This window comes from Nannobrachium achirus (genome assembly GCF_963921795.1).
Source record: "Nannobrachium achirus genome assembly, chromosome: 3".
NCBI classification, from domain to species: Eukaryota; Metazoa; Chordata; class Actinopteri; order Myctophiformes; family Myctophidae; genus Nannobrachium; species Nannobrachium achirus.
Window position 1 is genome coordinate 28,173,114 of NC_137812.1, and position 19,147 is coordinate 28,192,260.

The following is a 19,147-nucleotide window of genomic DNA, read 5'->3' on the forward strand; positions in this document are numbered from 1 at the left end:
ATGGGGTGAACTTCAAAAAAAGCCAGAACTTTGGCAGCGTTCCAGTTCCGGGAAAGCCTGACCTCAATTACACTGGCTAGCACTGATGCGTGTGTGTGTTTCTGTGTGTGTGTGTGAGAGAGAGAGAGAGAGAGCGAGAGAGAGAGAGAGAGAGAGGGAGAGAATGGGGTTACTCGCACAACCTTTTCTACCTCCAAGTGAGACGAGTCAAGGGTAAAAGCGTAGTTAAATCCATAATAGAATCATTGAGACAGACAGAAAGGGTGCCAGGGGTCACATGATCTGGGAGAGGGCGGAGCTTGCGTTGAGGAAGCAGCACAGTGCCAGCGTGCATTATCAGCAGCAACAAGAAGAGACACGACCTTCTCTGTCTGTCTGTGCCAGTGTGGTGTCCAACCTGTGGGCCGGGGCCCACTGTCGTGGCCGTCAGGATATTGCAAGTGGGCCTCCTAATAATTTGGGAAAAGATTGTATTAATAATATAATAACAAAATTCCATGGTATATTTTTTTCTTTTTTAATTTAGAGTAGTCAATTATTTCCCCCCCTTTTTCCACCCCAATTTATGCCAATTAATTCCTCTCCACACACATTTCTGTGTTGTATCCTACCGACTCACCTGCCAGTGACTCGCCCAGCCAGGGGTGTCGAACCAAATTCTGGGCCCTGGGTACAAGGATTCACTGCGGGCCCCCCATGAATGTTCTTCATGGGGGGAGGGGGTTTAACCCATTTAAACTGGGAAGGCATTGTTACGCATTATTTTGTGCTTTAACTATTGAAAAACAGCAGATCTACAATCTCACAGCGCGGCACCGAGTGCGCTGCGTGCTTCTGTGTTTATTCCCACTAGTAGTAGTAGTGCTGCTGACAGTTTCTGCTGTTAGCAGAATCTCTCTTGAGATTAAACGAAAGAAATTACAAAAACATCCTTGCGATTGTCGATGCACAGAGAACCTGCTGGGGGCGCTGTTGCGGATCAAGGAGGTGATTCGACGGCGGGTGGAGAGCAGCGAAGAGGAGGACACGGACGAGCGAGGGATGACACAGCGCCTGGAGGACATCCTCAAAGAGTCCAGTGGTGAGACCCTGTAACTGTACCCTGTCTAGTAGTCTAGTGGTGAGACCCAGTAACTGTACCCTGTCTAGTAGTCTAGTGGTGAGACCCTGTAACTGTACCCTGTCTTGTAGTCTAGTGGTGAGACCCTGTAACTGTACCCTGTCTAGTAGTCTAGTGGTGAGACCCTGTAACTGTACCCTGTCTAGTAGTCTAGTGGTGAGACCCTGTAACTGTACCCTGTCTTGTAGTCTAGTGGTGAGACCCTGTAACTGTACCCTGTCTAGTAGTCTAGTGGTGAGACCCTGTAACTGTACCCTGTCTAGTAGTCTAGTGGTGAGACCCAGTAACTGTACCCTGTCTAGTAGTCTAGTGGTGAGACCCTGTAACTGTACCCTGTCTAGTAGTCTAGTGGTGAGACCCAGTAACTGTACCCTGTCTAGTAGTCTAGTGGTGAGACCCAGTAACTGTACCCTGTCTAGTAGTCTAGTGGTGAGACCCTGTAACTGTACCCTGTCTAGTAGTCTAGTGGTGAGACCCTGTAACTGTACCCTGTCTAGTAGTCTAGTGGTGAGACCCTGTAACTGTACCCTGTCTTGTAGTCTAGTGGTGAGACCCTGTAACTGTACCCTGTCTAGTAGTCTAGTGGTGAGACCCTGTAACTGTACCCTGTCTAGTAGTCTAGTGGTGAGACCCAGTAACTGTACCCTGTCTTGTAGTCTAGTGGTGAGACCCTGTAACTGTACCCTGTCTAGTAGTCTAGTGGTGAGACCCTGTAACTGTACCCTGTCTAGTAGTCTAGTGGTGAGACCCAGTAACTGTACCCTGTCTAGTAGTCTAGTGGTGAGACCCAGTAACTGTACCCTGTCTAGTAGTCTAGTGGTGAGACCCAGTAACTGTACCCTGTCTAGTAGTCTAGTGGTGAGACCCAGTAACTGTACCCTGTCTAGTAGTCTAGTGGTGAGACCCAGTAACTGTACCCTGTCTAGTAGTCCAGTGGTGAGACCCAGTAACTGTACCCTGTCTAGTGGTGAGACCCAGTAACTGTACCCTGTCTAGTTGTCTAGTGGTGAGACCCAGTAACTGTACCCTGTCTAGTGGTCTAGTAGTGAGACCCAGTAACTGTACCCTGTCTAGTAGTCTAGTGGTGAGACCCTGTAACTGTACCCTGTCTAGTAGTCTAGTGGTGAGACCCAGTAACTGTACCCTGTCTAGTGGTCTAGTAGTGAGACCCAGTAACTGTACCCTGTCTAGTAGTCTAGTGGTGAGACCCAGTAACTGTACCCTGTCTAGTAGTCTAGTGGTGAGACCCAGTAACTGTACCCTGTCTAGTGGTGAGACCCAGTAACTGTACCCTGTCTAGTAGTCTAGTGGTGAGACCCTGTAACTGTACCCTGTCTAGTGGTCTAGTAGTGAGACCCAGTAACTGTACCCTGTCTAGTAGTCTAGTGGTGAGACCCAGTAACTGTACCCTGTCTAGTAGTCTAGTGGTGAGACCCAGTAACTGTACCCTGTCTAGTGGTGAGACCCAGTAACTGTACCCTGTCTAGTGGTGAGACCCAGTAACTGTACCCTGTCTAGTGGTCTAGTGGTGAGACCCAGTAACTGTACCCTATCTTGTAGTCTAGTGGTGAGACCCAGTAACTGTACCCTGTCTAGTACAATGGTTCTTAACCTGTTGGTCGGGACCCCCAGGGTGGTCCCCAAATTATGTAGGGGGGTCGCCAGATGATTAACGTAATGTGCAACACTGTTTTTTCAATCATCAGTAAACAAACCAACACAACGTCTAAGTGTATAGCGTGCATAGCGTTGTGGGTGTCAAGTCACGTCACACTTTTCCCCTACTCATACCGTATCTCCCATTCTTCCAAAACACATTTTTGGACACGGTACACAGTATCTCTAATGTCCCATTTCCCATATTCCCTCCTGATTGCCTTCTAAAGTATGCGACCTGGCGGTCACTTATCACCCGATTTAAGGAATCTTACTGGTTTGGTCAGTTATAACATCCATTTGTTGATGAATCGATCTTTGATCAGTCAAAAAGAATAATCAATAATCATTAAGAAAATAATGGATAGTTGCAGACCTAACCCTGCCTGTTACAGTTAACAACTTAATCACAAATATTATCCGAATGATTTAAAAAATAGACAATGAGCAAAACGCTTTTATTTCGTTCTACAGAACGGTTGTGTTGGAGAAGAGTGACAAATAAGGCCACGGGTAATATCCTCCATAGTAGCTATACTTCCCTCAGGCGTCTTTACATCAAGGAAGCAAGCACAACTCTCTTTTAGAGATTCTCTTGTTAAAAGTAACCTCCCTCAGGCGATCAGGTCTTTGAACAACAAGCAGATGCACCGACGACGCCATCTCCCCGGTTCGACATGCTCACCCTCTCTCTCCATCTTGACAGCAACAAAGAGGGTAGGGCTGTCACGATATGAAATTTTACAGGACGATTAATTGTCACTCAAATAATTGGCGATTAACGATTTAATTGTGTTTTTGTCGTTGATAATTACATTTCTGTTTGGCTTTTAGGCTTTGAAATTGCACATGGCAGATATGACACATAACCTAAATACACAAATAAATTACTGACATATTTGACAACTTACTACTTAAAAAATAACTTTGATAGTGGAAATAGCCGATCTACAAGCTTGTAGATCTGCTATTTCCACTATTTTTTACGATACATGAACATTTTTCAACATGGACACGATTATGAAAAATAATTGCGATTAGACGATTATGTAATAATTGTGACAGCCCTAAAAGAGGGGAACTACAGTATGTAAAGGCTTTATCATAGTCCGAGGTGAATCAACTTTTAGGTGATAAGTTTCACCTAAAAGTGAGAAAACAAGTGGAGGCCATCATAGTCACAGTGAAGTCCTATCACCGTGACTATGATGCCTCTGTGCCTCAGAACTACGACTACACCCACAGTGACTGTACTATGATAGGGCCTTTAGTCGACACAGTGGTGGTGGGCCCTATATCACAAATGATGCAGAGAGGGCCTATCAGGAGGAGGTGGCAGGCCTGACGCACTGGTACCAGAACCCTTCCTAAATGCTGGAAAGACCAAAGGTGTTGATTGTGGACTTCCATATGCAGAGGCAGAGAGGCCTTATACTGTACATAGTACATACCCCTCATGATCAACAGGGAACCAGTGGAGAGGCTGGACAGCTTTGAGTGACTTGGGGTTCACCAAGGACACAAAGGACATGACTGACTTGGAGTATGCGCACTCAGTCTGTGGCAAGCGTGTCACCGCCTGTACCACCTCAGGCAGCTGAGGAAATTCAGGTCCAGAAATCTTTCTACTTTGCCTCCTGTCAGGGGACTTGTCTGTATGGGTATGGGCAGAGCTCCTCCGGGACCCATACGTGTGCTGTCAGGGATGTCGCACCAAATTCTGGGCCCTGGGTACAAGGATTCACTGCGTTATTTTGTGCTTTAACTATTGAAAAATAGCAGATCTGCAAGCTCACAGTTGAAGGTTTTTTGAAAAACCTATGTTTCTATGTCAGTGGTGCTCAAACTTTTTCATGTCAAGGACCCCCAAAATTACATGTACTAGACCTTACCCGTTCAAAGATATGTGCTCCAAAATATGTGTGGGTTGTGGGGAAAGTTACTGTAAGTGGTGCGTGCGTGAGAATATGTGGGAGCATCATAATCTAAGGAGCAGCCCATGGAGGAGTGTATATTTATGATGGATACAATTAATTTAACAGCAAAATTAGGTGAATAGAGGTATGGGGATGTATGCACTTACTCCACATAGTTTTTCCATACCCGTTGAAAGATGACCCGGTGCATGCATGACCCATGCATGGAGAGAGAGAGAGAGAGAGAGAGAGAGAGAGAGAGAGAGAGAGAGAGAGAGAGAGAGAGAGAGAGAGAGAGAGAGAGAGAGAGAGAGAGAGAGAGAGAGAGAGAGAGAGAGAGAGAGAGAGAGAGAGAGAGAGAGAGAGAGAGAGAGAGAGAGAGAGAGAGAGAGAGAGAGAGAGAGTCTCTTCACTGCAACATTCCTAACTGTGAGAGAGGTGTGTGTGGGGCTATGGGATCCCATGGCCTGGAGGAACGGACCGTAACCCTGACAACAGGCTGAGCTGAACAGGCTGTGCTGTACAGAAGTGGTGAAGAAACGCTAAGAAATAGCTTGAATTTGGTAAAAATGTTAATCGGGCTCGGTCACCGTCAGTATAATGCTAATGGCCAATGTCATGTGAAAATTGGGATCAGTTGCTGAAGAGATAAAGGTGGAAATGCATTTTGTGACTGACCTACTGACTGACTGACTGACTGACTGACTGACTGACCTCTCTCTAAAATTATTAAGTAGGATTTGGCCACGGACCCCCATCTCAAAACATTTAGTTCCAGGGACCCCCTCAGAAGCAAAATTTGAGTTCGCTTAGAAAATACACATATTAGAAGATTTGCAAACATTTTCACAACTTTTCAAAAATATCAGATCTACAAGCTCGCAGTACGGAACTCAGTGCCGCGCTGTGAGCTTGTATATCTGCTATTTGTCAATATAGCTAAAGTATAAAATAATTAAGGCCCCTCCACCTTGGGCCCTAGTAACTCAGTCCCACTCCCCCCCCCCCCCCCCCCCCCCCCTTGTGACGCCCCTGGGTGTTTAATGTCGGCAAAAAGAAGGATGAAGGACAACCATCACCCTAGTAACGGACTGTTGGATGCACAGGAGATTGTCTCACCGCCCAGGGCTCAAGGCTCGGAATGAGTTTTTTCCTGCGGATGTCAGAGCCCTGAATGAGAACACATAACAAAAATGGAAGAAACAAAGGAACGACAGAAAATAAAACCGCTGTAAATTTCGTCTAAAAATGTTACTTTGACCCCTGTACTTTATTCGTGACAAAACCAGGACCAAGAGCAATGCGCTCCAGAAAAGCTAATTACCCAGGAAATCGGGTCATGAACCATTGACACCATAGGCCTGCTGCCTGTCTGCCTCCCACACACACACACGCACGCGCGCTGCGCGCGCACGCACACACACACACACACACACACACACACACACACACACACACACACACACACACACACACACACACACACACACACACATACTGTTATGTAATCATATAAAATGTAACAATAAATACCTGGAATCTTGAAGCCATTGTATATAATTTTGGCTCATACAAGACTCTAGCATTGTTACATAATAATCGCTCTGTTGTTCAAAGTGACTTGGCAGTTCTCCCATTGGATTTAACACAGTCATTCTAATGTACTACTATCAGAATATAGAGCCATTTAACACTTATAAACCACTTACACCCCTTCAATGTTTACTTTATCCTGTTGGATTTATCCAATGTATATCCTATGTCGCTGGCCACCACAAAATCTATCATATCAACATCAAAACAAGTGGCATGTTAAGGGGGAAATGCTGCTTTGTATTCTACATACTGTATATACCGTTATGCTCAGTTAAGTATCACTTTCATTTCTTTGTGGCTTGGCTTCTAAAATAAATGAAAGGTCTTGCTCTGGAACCATAGTTGATAAACAGACAACAGGGAGATCACAAGGCAAGTGCAAAAACACTTCCAGTAAAACGGATGGCTGTTTATAACTCGATTTGGACACCGTTCACCTTGGTAATGAGACGGTTGAGCTTTGTTTTGTGTGCGTTCAAGCACTGACGTCAGTTGCGGTACATATATGATACGGTTGCTGTGTCCAAGGCTCAAGACGTGCGCTGCAATCTTAATTCGTATAGATATGATGCAACACTATGGTTAACCGCTAACACTCCCAAGTGTACACGGTTACAGACACACACACACACACACACACGCACACACACACACGCACACACACACACACACACACATCTCTCACCCCACATCGTTGCCGTCGGTTTCTTTTTTGGGTAAATTAATGCAAATTGAGTGTTGTTGCATGTGCTATTTTCATTATTTTTGTGAAAGTGGAGTAGTTCACCCGAAATAATCGAGCAATACACACCCCATGAAGCCTTGCTTGAATTCGAGATATTTTTAGTTTTTGTCATAATCCTAAACCAAGGTTTCAATCCGAAATATATATATGTTACGGTTAGTTTGGGTAACTCGGTTAGACTGTGGTAAGAGCGCTTAATTGTTTTGTCGTTCACCACACACCAATCACCACCAGATGGCGACGACAGCCATTCACTAGTGAAGGCTGTCTGACGTCACTCGTTTGCGACTCTCTTTCTTTATTTACTAGCCTAGCCTAGCCTAGCCTAGCCTAGCCTAGCCTAGCTTGCCCAGGCCTTACGGCCTGGGCATAAATACAACGATTGCATTCACCACGGCTTCGTAACTCGCGCGGCCGGCCGCGCGGCCCTGGCCCGCTCTTCGCGGCCACTCGCGCCTGCGGCGCTCGGGGGCGAAGAGCAAGGTCCGCTGGCCTTCGCGCCGCTTGCAATGTCGTGGACAATCGAGCGGCTCCGCCTGGAGGACGTTGTTGTGGCGACCGCTTGTTCCGCCCCGTGCCGCACGGCGAGCGCTCCGTTTCTCTATCTAACCGTTTCTCTATCTAACCGTGACATATATACACAGTATATGTAAAACGTGCTTATTTTTACTTTTAAAGTCATTGTGCATTTTGTCCCGTGTCTCAACCAGCTACAACTGCTTTCTCATTATCCCCTATTATAATCAAAGCAAATCAAAATTCGTCTCAGTGTATTGCGCAAAACATGTCGTCATCATCATCATCATGTGTGTGTGTTTGTGTATAGGTCCCTTGGTGGCTGGACGGACCAAAGACTTTGTCCAGAGGATCTTGGCGGCCAGCGCAGGGGGGCAGAGCAAGGGCAAAGAGACGGCCCAGGGAGAGGACGAGGAGGCAGGCTAAAAGACGGCCCGTCTTCCCCCTCCCTTGCACAGCCATCTCTACCACCACCAACCACCAACCACCAGTCTCATCGACTACTACCACAGCCTGGACCTTCACAGCATACACACCCTCTCTCAAGCGGGAGCGGGAGAGTCGGAAGAGAGAGAGGCAGTAAGCCACCCCAAAAAACAATGACCGGCCCGGTCTGACCCCGTCTCTCACCACTCTTCTGTCCTGGTAGACCCGAAAATTCACCACCAAGCTAGTGCTGCTGCCCACTTATCTGTATTCTATATTGTGTGAGTGTGTGCGTGTGTGCGTGCGTGTACATATACCGTATGAATGCGTCTGCAGTTTTATCTCTCTCCCTCCGTGTGCTGTATTTGTATCCCATTGTGCCTATGAATAGACATTGCACTGTTTTGTAGATTTGGTTGTAGTTGTTGGCAGGGGATGTGTAGTGAGCCGAGGGCAAGGGGGCATTTGAGGATAGGAAGTGCTTATAAGGAAGCGCGCGGGGTGCCCGCTCCCTGGTCAACAGGGAAGCAGCTGCTGTTTTTCCATGGTGGGCAACGCATGTCGCCACACCCGTGTGTGTATAGGGACAGACGTGATGTCTGCGACGGGGCCCCCGATGTTTCATAGCATTCAGAGAAAGACAATGACGTTTCGTTTTAGTTAATGTTTCACACCACAGGCCGGTGGCGATGATGTCTTTTGAAGACGCCAGACACCGGCCCCGGTGGGAGTTTTTATTTCCCCAAAACGTATGAAATACGTAAAAAAATAAAAACGTTACGTCACGTGAAACAGACAATACAGCTATAATGCACCTTCAAACTGACCAAAGATAAGACTTAAAACTGCTGAAAACCCTGAAGCCGGAAAACCAATCACACCCGCCAGTCTCTCTCTCTCTCTCTCCTTCAAATGCTGCCAAACATTGACGTTTTCACCGCTGTGTTTTCGGGGGGGAAAAAAGGACGAAAAAAATAAATAAATAACTGAATCAATTACTTAGTCATTGATTGATTCTTTTAATGTTTACCCTTGTGCGTCTGTAAATGGATGACGTTTCATTATAAAGGTCTAATTCATCAATCCGTTCGTTCACCCGGTGCACTATCATCAATAAGTTTCCTGAGACGGCGAGGCGGGTGTGACCGGCCTTCAGGGAATGACCAAAACGTGTCCTGTGGGTCAGCCTTTCTAGCGCTGTCTGCCTGTCTGCACCGGCTGTATTGTTGTCCTCATTGTCATCCCCAAGCCCTCTTCTCAGCCCCCAGGCCTGAATATGTAACGCAACTTCCTGAATTATTTGACGTGTAGTCAGACAAGAAAAAACTATTGTTAGAGCTAGAAAGCAAAATCGTTTGCTGTCGGGTCAGAAACCTTACTTTTCGTGTGTGTTTTTTTGTGTAAATTAACGCCCTACTTCATACTGCAACGTCACACAGAAGCACGCAAAAGCAGCAGATCCGCAAGCTCGAAACGCGGCGTGAAGCGACACGTTTCGAGCTTGTCGATCTGCTACTTTTGATGCTTTTGAATTTGAATCCTGAAAAGTAACGGTTTTGGACATATGAGGTTTCCGCCCGACAGAGACGGAGTATATGTGTTAATTTTGTTTTGCATTTTTTGTTATTATTATTATCCGGCAAAGCGGCAGCCCACTTAGTGGGTGTCGATCTCCTAGAGATGTTGTGAAATCTTGCCTACCTTTTGGTGGTCTTTGATGAAGACCGAATTGTTCCGAGGTCTCTAAAAAAAAACTTGATGGACATAAAAAAAGAGAAAATCAAGGACCTTTTTGAATTGCACTGTGGTAGGAGGAAATAAGCACCTTTCGAGGAGGGGTCTTAGATCCTCCAAAAAAAGAGAAAAAAGAAACACTCTTGGCACCTTTTTTTTATTATAAAAGACGTCTGTGGATTTGAGAGACTCGTCCATGGTTGATGGTTTATTATGAGACAACCGGTGGTCTAAGTTTCTTTCCGTAATGGTGCTACTGTACTAATGATAAACAACTAAATGCAATGCAAAGCTTCATGGAGGCTTCAGGTGGTAACAGCTGGCTGGATTTTGGCCTGGGAGCACATTAAGGTGTAATAGGCGGTTTGTTTTGCGTAATGATGCCTTTCTGAAGTGCCTAGGGCTCAAAGCCACAGGGAGTCGTGTTATTATGCCTGTTCTTTAAACTGGAGAGTTGAATTGGACTGTCGCCCCAGCGTGTGACCTGAATTGACTTTAGGTGATACAAAAAAAACAAGATTTAAAGTTGGCCCTACCTGTCACATAGGCTACTGTATGCCAGTGATTATCAAACCTTTTCATTTCATGGACCCCCATTTGCTGCCATTTCTTATATCTTGGACCCCAATGTATCACAAGTAAAATCCTCAGTGTTAATATACAAATGGAACCGAATGGACACTTGGGTTGGGTGGGTCCATTGGGTTCCTTTTGTACACTCTGACCTACAGACCCACAAGGGTCCATTGGGTTCCTTTTGTACACTCTGACCTACAGACCCACAAGGGTCCATTGGGTTCCTAACTGATTGATAAGTTGCTGGCGTCCCTCTGGAACCCCCTTGAGGACCAGTGACATAATGCAACCAAAAAGAAGCCCAAACCAAAATGTTGATTTGAAAAAAAGAAAAGAAAATCCCAGTGGCTATCAACTGCCCTTGGGAAACTCAAGAAGAATAGTGTCTTTGTATTAAGCAATAACCATTTGTTTTCATCCCTTTTTTCCCCCCAAACTGACAAGCTCCTGTCTGGGATGTGTTCCAAAGTAGTCCCGCTACACAACATTCCACGCCTATGGAAATTCTATTTTCTTGGCTTAGTTATTTGAACGGCAGCTTATACCTTCAACTATTTATTGTCCGGAGGTATCGTTATCGTGACTCGGCCTTGAAAAGGCATGAATGCATACCCCCCCCTTCACCTTTCCCTATCCCTGTGATTTTTCTGGGAAATATGGCCCATCTTATGAGTGTGTCTCTTTGTGTGGTAAACAGAGGATTCCTGTCCATGCAGCTGGTTGGGTTGTTGGAGTGCTGCAGCTGGTGAACAGAGAGCTTGTAAGCACTGTTCACCAATCTGATGCCAAAGACAGATGGTCTGTGGATTAGCAAGAAAAGATACTGTGTGATAAAAAAAAACACCCGACAGGAGGCTCTGATGTTCCCAAAACCGCTAGAGGAGGAGCTGCTTTTTTTTTGTTTTTTTCCAACACTCAAGAGGCACGACGACAAAACTGTTTAAATGATCTGTTTTGAATGTGATCTGCCTGCGATGAAAGTGACACCTGATCCGGGACAAGTCCGCTAGAAGGACCACTTTTTTTCTTTTCTTTTTTTTGCACCCCGTTTGATTAAAATGGGTCCGTATTCTTAGCTTGAGCTCTGTACTGTGAAGAAGAAGAAAAGGATTGAGCATCTCCCAGTGGAGACGACGGGGAGAGAGTCTCTGGAAGGCCACAGTGCCAGAACGGTCACAGGGTGACTGAGGCCGAAACAACAAAAACTGCAGTCGGTTAAAAGTTGTACTCTGCTGTTGGTCCTTCTCTTCTGAGGGACGCTGGTGGTTTTAGGAGTTGAAGAGTGAAATATGTATGAATTCAAACATTCGACAGATGTTACACCCCTCCCACAGAGTGGAGTAATGTAATCCTGCCATCTTACATACCATCTGCTGGGTACATTAATCTGTACGCCAGAAACTACACTGGAAAGAAAACATTTGGACTGCACTCCGTTTATGAGACACCGGGTGGATCTCCTCCGTGAAGCCAAGGGAAGAGACATTGTAGCTGGATGTGACTCAAAGTCAGTTTGCGCAGCACACTTGATTATTGGCCGTTTGACCGTTTAGTCTAGTAAAAACATTTACCGCTGGGTTTCCCTTTAACTGAAAAAGCTTTAATGGGGAGTGGTCAAGTCTTGGCGCCGGCCACTTTGTCTCCGCTCACATTCCTGCCACCCCGTTTCCCAGAAAGCATCTGTTTATTTGTATCTGGAAGAAAGTCAGAGTAGCAGCAGCAGGGAAACTGCAGTCGATAGAGAGCAGCCTATTAGCACCTTGCTGGCTCTGCCTCGCGCCGTTGTCTTTTCCAGTGGTGGACAAATACTCAACCGAGTAGTACTTGAGTGAGAGTCGATGTATAGACACTTCTCGTCAAACATTACTTTAACTACTACTGTCAAAACGAAGTAATCAAAAGTACAAACGGCAATGTCCATTTTCTTTTTAATTTAAATGCATTGCTGCACTAGAATGTAGACATATATTTGTCTTTGAAATGTAGTGGATTGAAAGTCACTCAAGTATCAAAAAACACTTATATAGCCTAGTTATAAAGTATAGATACTCACAGTACTGAAGTAAATGTACTTGGTTACTGTCCACCACTGGCCTTTCCTTTACAATGGCCGTGGCAGGCTGGGTAAGGTAAACAGATCACAGACATCATAAAGGTTAGTAGCAGCCGGTATGTACACAGTACAGATTTAAAGCTCTCGGCTTACAAATTTAGCCAGCTCTTACCTAATATGGACATCGTCTTTCGGAGAAGATCCAAGACTCTTCCTCGTTAGGCGTTACTACAGGTCAGGAGACGGGGAGCACTAGCCAATCCAGAACCTCCTCTTACATCCTGATATGGTCACCTTTTTGGACAAAGATTGGACATTGTCTACTGTAGAACTACTGTAGTTTCAGCTGTTTTGCAATTTTGCTGTCTTTTCTTAAAATAATTAACAGCACAGTGATATTCTGTGCAACAGATGGTAAGAGTTAGAATCAAGTATTCTTTTTGCTTGTGAAAAGCACCAAAGAATAAAAACCCACACCTTTTTCATGGCTGACTCAAAATGGTCAGGTAGTGACCCAGAAAATTGGATTGTAAAATAGGCCTCTTCCCTCCACAGCCACAGGCTGGTTAAATTGTGGCTGTGGCTGGTGAGTGTGTCCACTCTATCAGCCTCAGCTGTGAGAGAGGCAGCAGAGCATCATTTAGAGGCACCTACTGTACTCTTTCTTTTCTAAAACACATCATTAGAGTTCCTCCTGGGAGGCAAAATACTCCTGACCCGGGGACAATTTGGCTGACTTCAATGGGACCAGCAAAACCATTGTTATTGTGTTAATGCGAGGTTCAGTCAAACGGCAGCCACCTAACAGTCAGTGTGTGGTAGGTTGATGTGCGACTAAACCTTAACAGAGCGGCACAGAGTTGAGCCTTGGGAGTGGAGAGAGGCGTCGTATGTTGTTGACGAGCTGTTTTGCCGTCCGTCTCAACCTTGTGCGGTTCAACTCACTCCATTGGTCCATGTGAGTTAGTGCTGGAGCCACGGGAAGAATGATGCTTAAGTGATATTCCATCGCGTGTCAGCGCTGCTTACCGAAAATACATTATTTTTTCAAGCTAACAACATGCCACAAGTGTTAGCTTGAATATCTGTTATTTACAGGCAAGCGACACTGTCATGCAATGGAGTTTAAATGAAACTTACTTCAGCTGAACTGAATTGAATGCCTTTATTGTCATTGTACAATGTTCAACTGAAATTTAGCACGACCCTTCAGTGGCACCTTACGATATGATCTAAATGAAACTACTGCAGTTGGTAATATGCGTGGGTGCACTGAGCATTATTCCGCTCTTTTGGGCCTGCGCGTTGGGCTGAATAGACGGAGCGGTAAGTCTACCCTGGTGGGATGATGCTGACCTCGGAGTGCCTGTCCCTGCTGTGCTCCAGCTCTCACATTGTCCTCTAATGGAGAGACAGCCTTCTCCAGTTTCAAAGCCGAGCGGTGCCCCAGCCGCCCAAGGAGACCAGGGCATAAACAGCACTTAGCCAGGGAGGCCTGGCTGGCTACTGGCTTAATAAGACACTGATTCTCAACCTTGTTTCATTTCAAGGACCCCCAGTTTGATATCGCCGCTGTGGGGCAGAAACCTCTTATCTCCATATTCAAACCTTTTTTTTTCCTCCCCTAAATCAATGCCCTACTTGATCATACTACAGCGTCGCCCCCAAAAGCATCAAAAGTAGCAGGTCTGCAAGCATGGCGCCACACGACGCGTGAAGCTTGCAGATCTGGTACTTTTGAGGCTTTTGAATTTGAATCCTGAAAAGTAACAGTTTTGGACATATGAGGTTTCCACCCGACAAGAGTTTCTTTTTCCATCTTTGGGACACCAATATATACTGTAAAATATCCTCAGTGTATATTCAACTCTAATAGTATTTACACTCTTTGAGTTACAGACCTTTTAATTAAGGGTCCATTTGGTGCCGCTGGTGGTCCCCGGACCAGGCGCTGAGAAACAGTGACTTTTGAGCCACAGTCTGAAGGACACGCCTCGCGTGCCCGCTGTCCTTTCAGTCAGTGATCTGAAAACGCTTTGCTGCTGTAGTTATATGATTAAGACCTGTCCGCAGGGGTTCTCATGTCAGTGGACATGAGTGGGTAAAGAAGATGCTGACTTGTGACTTTCAAGAGTAACCAAACCCCCAGTCCCTCTGTGGAGTACAGTGTGACATCACTTGGCAGCAGAACCCAACCAACAATAACAGATGGCAGGTTCAATACCCCCTGCCTTTTCCACCATTAAGATATGGGGTTTGGTTCCCTTTAAAAGAAGAAAAGACAAAAGAAAAAAGGTCTGTGTTGTGATTAGAGCATGAAAATAAAAGGGCCGGTTAGGGGACGTGAGTGACTGCAAACAAACCACAGTCTCCCGTTGGGAGGTGCATTAAAAAGAAAAAGGAGCTTGTTCGTCCAAAAAAACAAAACAAGGAAAACTGGAAAAGAATATGACATCCCTCCTGGATCATGAAATCTGTTGAAGAGCATGACCAGGGGCGTCACAAGGGGTAGGAAAGTGGGACTGAGTTACTGGGGCCCAAGGTGGAGGGGCCCCTAATAACTGTATCTATTGAAAAATAGCAGATATACAAGCTCACAGCGCGGCACCGAGTGCCGCGCTGCGAGCTTGTAGATCTGCTATTTTTGAAAAGTTGTGAAAATGTGCTTCTGGGGGTGCCTGGAACTAAATATTTTGAGATCGGGGTCCGTGGCCAAATACATATCATCTTGGGGGTCCTTGACATAGGTTTCTTGCACACATTTTCACGATTTTTCAAAAATAGCAGATATACAAGCTTGCAGCGCGGCACTCGGTGCCGCGCTGTGAGCTTGTATATCTGCTATTTTTCAATAGTTAACATTCATGGAGGGGGCCCACAGTGAATCCTTGTACCCAGGGCCCAGAATTTGGTGTGACGCCCCTGAGCATGACTAATGACTCTGGAGCAGGAAGGCCCTGCAAGAGAATAGCAAACATTCCACAACACCATGTCATATAGTGTACAGCAAAAACCTACATGTCTGTCTGTCTGTCTGTCTGTCTGTCTCTCTCTCTCTTTCTCTCTCCTATTGCCTTCCATTTCTAGCCCAGTGGTTCTCAACCTTTTCAGGCCGCGACCTCCAAAATAATCATATTTTAACTGGGGACCCCCCAACCTACGAGCACTAAGTGTTACATATTGTATAACACGGTTCTATCGTGAAAATAGCAGATCTACATGCTCACAATGCTGTTGTGAGCATGTAGATCGGCTATTTTCAATATTTCTGCCTCTAATATTTGACAATTTGGCCAATGTTTAATTTGTCATTTTAGAGCTATTAAAAGGTCCTTAAATTGTCACTTTAGAAATGTGCAGATACCCTCTATACTCTTAAACGTTATGCTGGTTTGTTTACTATTGAGTGAGAAAGCAATGTTGCACATCAAGTTAATCATCGGGGGACCCCCCAAAATAATTTGGGGACCCCCCCTGGGGGTTCCGACCCACAGGTGGAGAACCACTGTTCTAGCTTTCATCATGGCTTTCAAATAACCCAGTAATAACATTACTACAGTAATACTTTAGGACCTGTCCATTAACCTATCTTTGTGTACAACTCCTTTGTCAGTTAAGTAACCTTTAAGAATATAGTAAAATAATAAAAAAATAAAAACAGCAACAAGGAAAAAAAAGATACAAAGTGCCGTACAAATAGAAGCCTAATATTTTTTGTTTTCTTTTGTTTTGTGTGTGTGTACTGTACACCTGTATAATGTATATTTTAATATTTATATACAGCTGTTGTATTAAAGTATATTTTTAAAATAATTTAGTTTTTGTTGTGTTTTCTTCCCAGTGATGGATTGAGTGTCACATGTATATTCATACTTCAATTTTCACTGTCATGTTAGGTCCAAATGATGAGTTATTAACAGCAACAACTCAGGGTACTTCTTCTTTCGTGCATCATCATCCTTGATGATTGGTTGACGACATTTTATTTCACAAGATTTCTTGTTACTTAGGGGAGGCCATGGGGCTGTCTTGAGTAATAATAATCGCTGGCTGGGCCAAGAAATTAACACTATCATGCTGTGGCTTACCTTAACTTCAATCAGCCTACATTCCTCTTTTAATACCATTAAATTATAAAGAAATAATACACATTTAGCACTTTAAATGCTGTTGTTGGAAAAGATTCCTTAAGAACCTATATTAAAAGCCATTTTATACTTCCTTATATGGTGGTTATACATTTTCACGCCAAGGGCCGCCAAACTGACTGAAAATCTTGAAAGTATTGAGGTATTGGAAAATCTGCCATATACATATCAATTTGGGGGTCCTTGACATGAAGAGGTTTGTGAAGCACTGCTCTAGGTGGTGAAATGATAGTGACATTCAAATATATCATTTTGCTGGGGACCCCATGGAAACTTGCCTTGTACACACCGAAATAGGGGCGAGAGGTTGAAAAAGTAAGCAGAAAGGCCTCATGGCAGCCAACCTTCACTACCAGCATCAACTGGTAGAAATAACAGATGCTGAACAGCACCTCCATGCGGCCGTAGCAGGTATGACAGCTATCCTGGTGGAAGTGGGATAATTGTCCTCATCAGAGGAACAAGGCTCTGGAAAGCTCATTTTAAATCCTGGCACTTCGCCTGGCTTCACTACTGGAATGCTTCCCATGCTGGTTTGGTTGTGCCCAGGCAAGCACTGGCAGAGCCAGTCTATCTCATGTTTGGGCACATGAAGCAAACCAAACAAACTCTCTAATAGTCTCTATCGCAGATGCTCTGCAAGATCCGTTCCTTCCTCTTCTCCATTTCGGTTTCCTTCCCAAAAAGTAAATTTGTAGTTTGGGAAACAATAATCCAGTGGTTCACAACCTGCATGTGGGTCGGGACTCAGATGACAGCAAGTGAATTGACAATGTAAGGATTTTGAGTCCTTTTTAATACCTAAAAAAAGAGAGACCATTACTGAATCAAAAGAAATCAACAAACCATACTACCAGTAAGATGCTTAAGGGTGAAAGGCGACAAAGTCGCGCCATCTGTCTTGGCCGTATATGGATTCTGTTAGTGTGTGGTTCTAACAGGGCATAATCTGGGATACAATCCATTTTATACCCATATATGGAGATCCCTAACAGAATCCCTTTTATGCCCATATATGGAGATCCCTGCTCTTGAGTATCTGACATCACAGTGATGTGTTAGGGGAACCACAGTGTCAGGCGTTACCCGTACGATTCATCCGCCAGGTTGGCTACTCAGGGTGGGGGGTCCCCAGTTCAGGTCTCACCTACCTACTCCCCTGCATGTACAACAGGTTTAGCATACAGTTCTGGAAAAAAGACACAGCTACAGGTTTACTTAAAAAAAGAAGAATCTTGATTTATTGGAGTTAAAGTTGTTGTTTTTCACATTTAACACCTTCTAAGCCTGGCCGTACTCCCTCGGACTTCCTACTGGGTCCCATCAGCCACGCCGTCTATTACCGGACTTTTGATATAAATTATAATAAAAAAAAAAAAAACATCGGAAATTCTTCTCTGTGTCTTTTTGGAGCGATCTGAAAGGGTTAATATGCTCTGACAGTCATTTTCTGGTGCTGGGTGTGATACTCCTAATATCCAGCAGGCCACGCCGTTGACTCACATTCTGGATGGATGGCTGGCCAGGAGGAGCCTCATCCTCTCCCCAGTGTTGAAACTCAGCAAGGAGCTCAAACAAGATGGCTGGTCTTTGTCTCTGTTCGTGGATCGCGGTTTCAATCACGTTCGGGCGCCGCTTCTCTATCGCTCCTTTCCCTGCTTCGCCGCACGTAAACGAATGGAATTGATCTCCCCTCCGCCTCGCCAAAGTAAGATCGCCGACCTCTGCAGGATGAATATGTACGCTGTGTCGAGCACTCCAGTACGTGTTGTTATCATGTGGGCTTTGTTTTTTTAAAACATGTTTGTAAATAAATGGCTTATTTCTTCGGCGCTACCTCTGTTCAGAGGGTTCTGCCGCGGCTTGCAACGTGTTAAGCATCAAATCGTTATTCTTTTTTTTTTGGAGGAAGATAGAGCCCCATTCTTGGTTTTGAGTTCTTGTTCTTCATTGCACAATGCCCAGCTTTAGTGAGACATCAACCATGATTGGTCCCTTGTTAATTACAAAATACAAAGTGGAGCAGTAAAACAAAAGCCACTGAAAAATACAACACCCAAAAGTCTTCATACAGTAGAAGAATGAACAAAGACAGGTAAGCTACTGTACACTGCTTGTTCATTTGGACAGTAATCACGTTGACAGGAGGATGACAGTACTACACACATAAACGTCAGACCTTTGTTTAGCTCGTCATCAACACCGTACACTCATATTGTTGATGTCGGGCAGAAACCTGTTATCTCCATAATTTAACCTTTAGTGTTTTCTTTGTAACGTAATGCCCTACTTGATCATACTACAGCATCACATAAAAGCATCAAAAAAGATCCGCAAGCAAGAAATGCATTTTTAGCCTGTAGATCTGCCGTTTTTGCCGTCTTTTTACAGTTTTGGACATACTGTATGAGGTTTCCACCCGACAGAGTCGATATATGTGCGTGGCAAAGAGCTGAGGATACCCGAGTGAAAGTATCTACAACTTGCAGTAAAGCAGAGGTTCCCAACCTTTTCTGGATCGGGGCCTACATGAAAATGTCGAAAGCGTTTGTGTCCCACCCATCTGGTCAGAGGACAGTGGTCAAGAGCATGTCAGGGTTCCCACACATTTTTACCAATTAATTTCCAAAACCTTTCCAGAATATTTAACCTAATTTCCAG

At 44.9% G+C, this 19,147-nt stretch overlaps 1 protein-coding gene across 1 annotated transcript in view; it reads left to right on the forward strand.

The window, feature by feature from the left end:
• LOC308282154 (uncharacterized protein) overlaps positions 1-19,147 on the forward strand; it is a 313,805-nt gene that overhangs the window by 33,516 nt on the left and 261,142 nt on the right. The window contains exons 12-13 of the mRNA XM_080722498.1: positions 953-1,081; positions 7,860-14,880. Coding sequence (XP_080578624.1) covers positions 953-1,081; positions 7,860-7,975 — 245 coding nt within the window. The 3' untranslated portion in view covers positions 7,976-14,880. The remainder of the gene's footprint in view (positions 1-952; positions 1,082-7,859; positions 14,881-19,147) is intronic.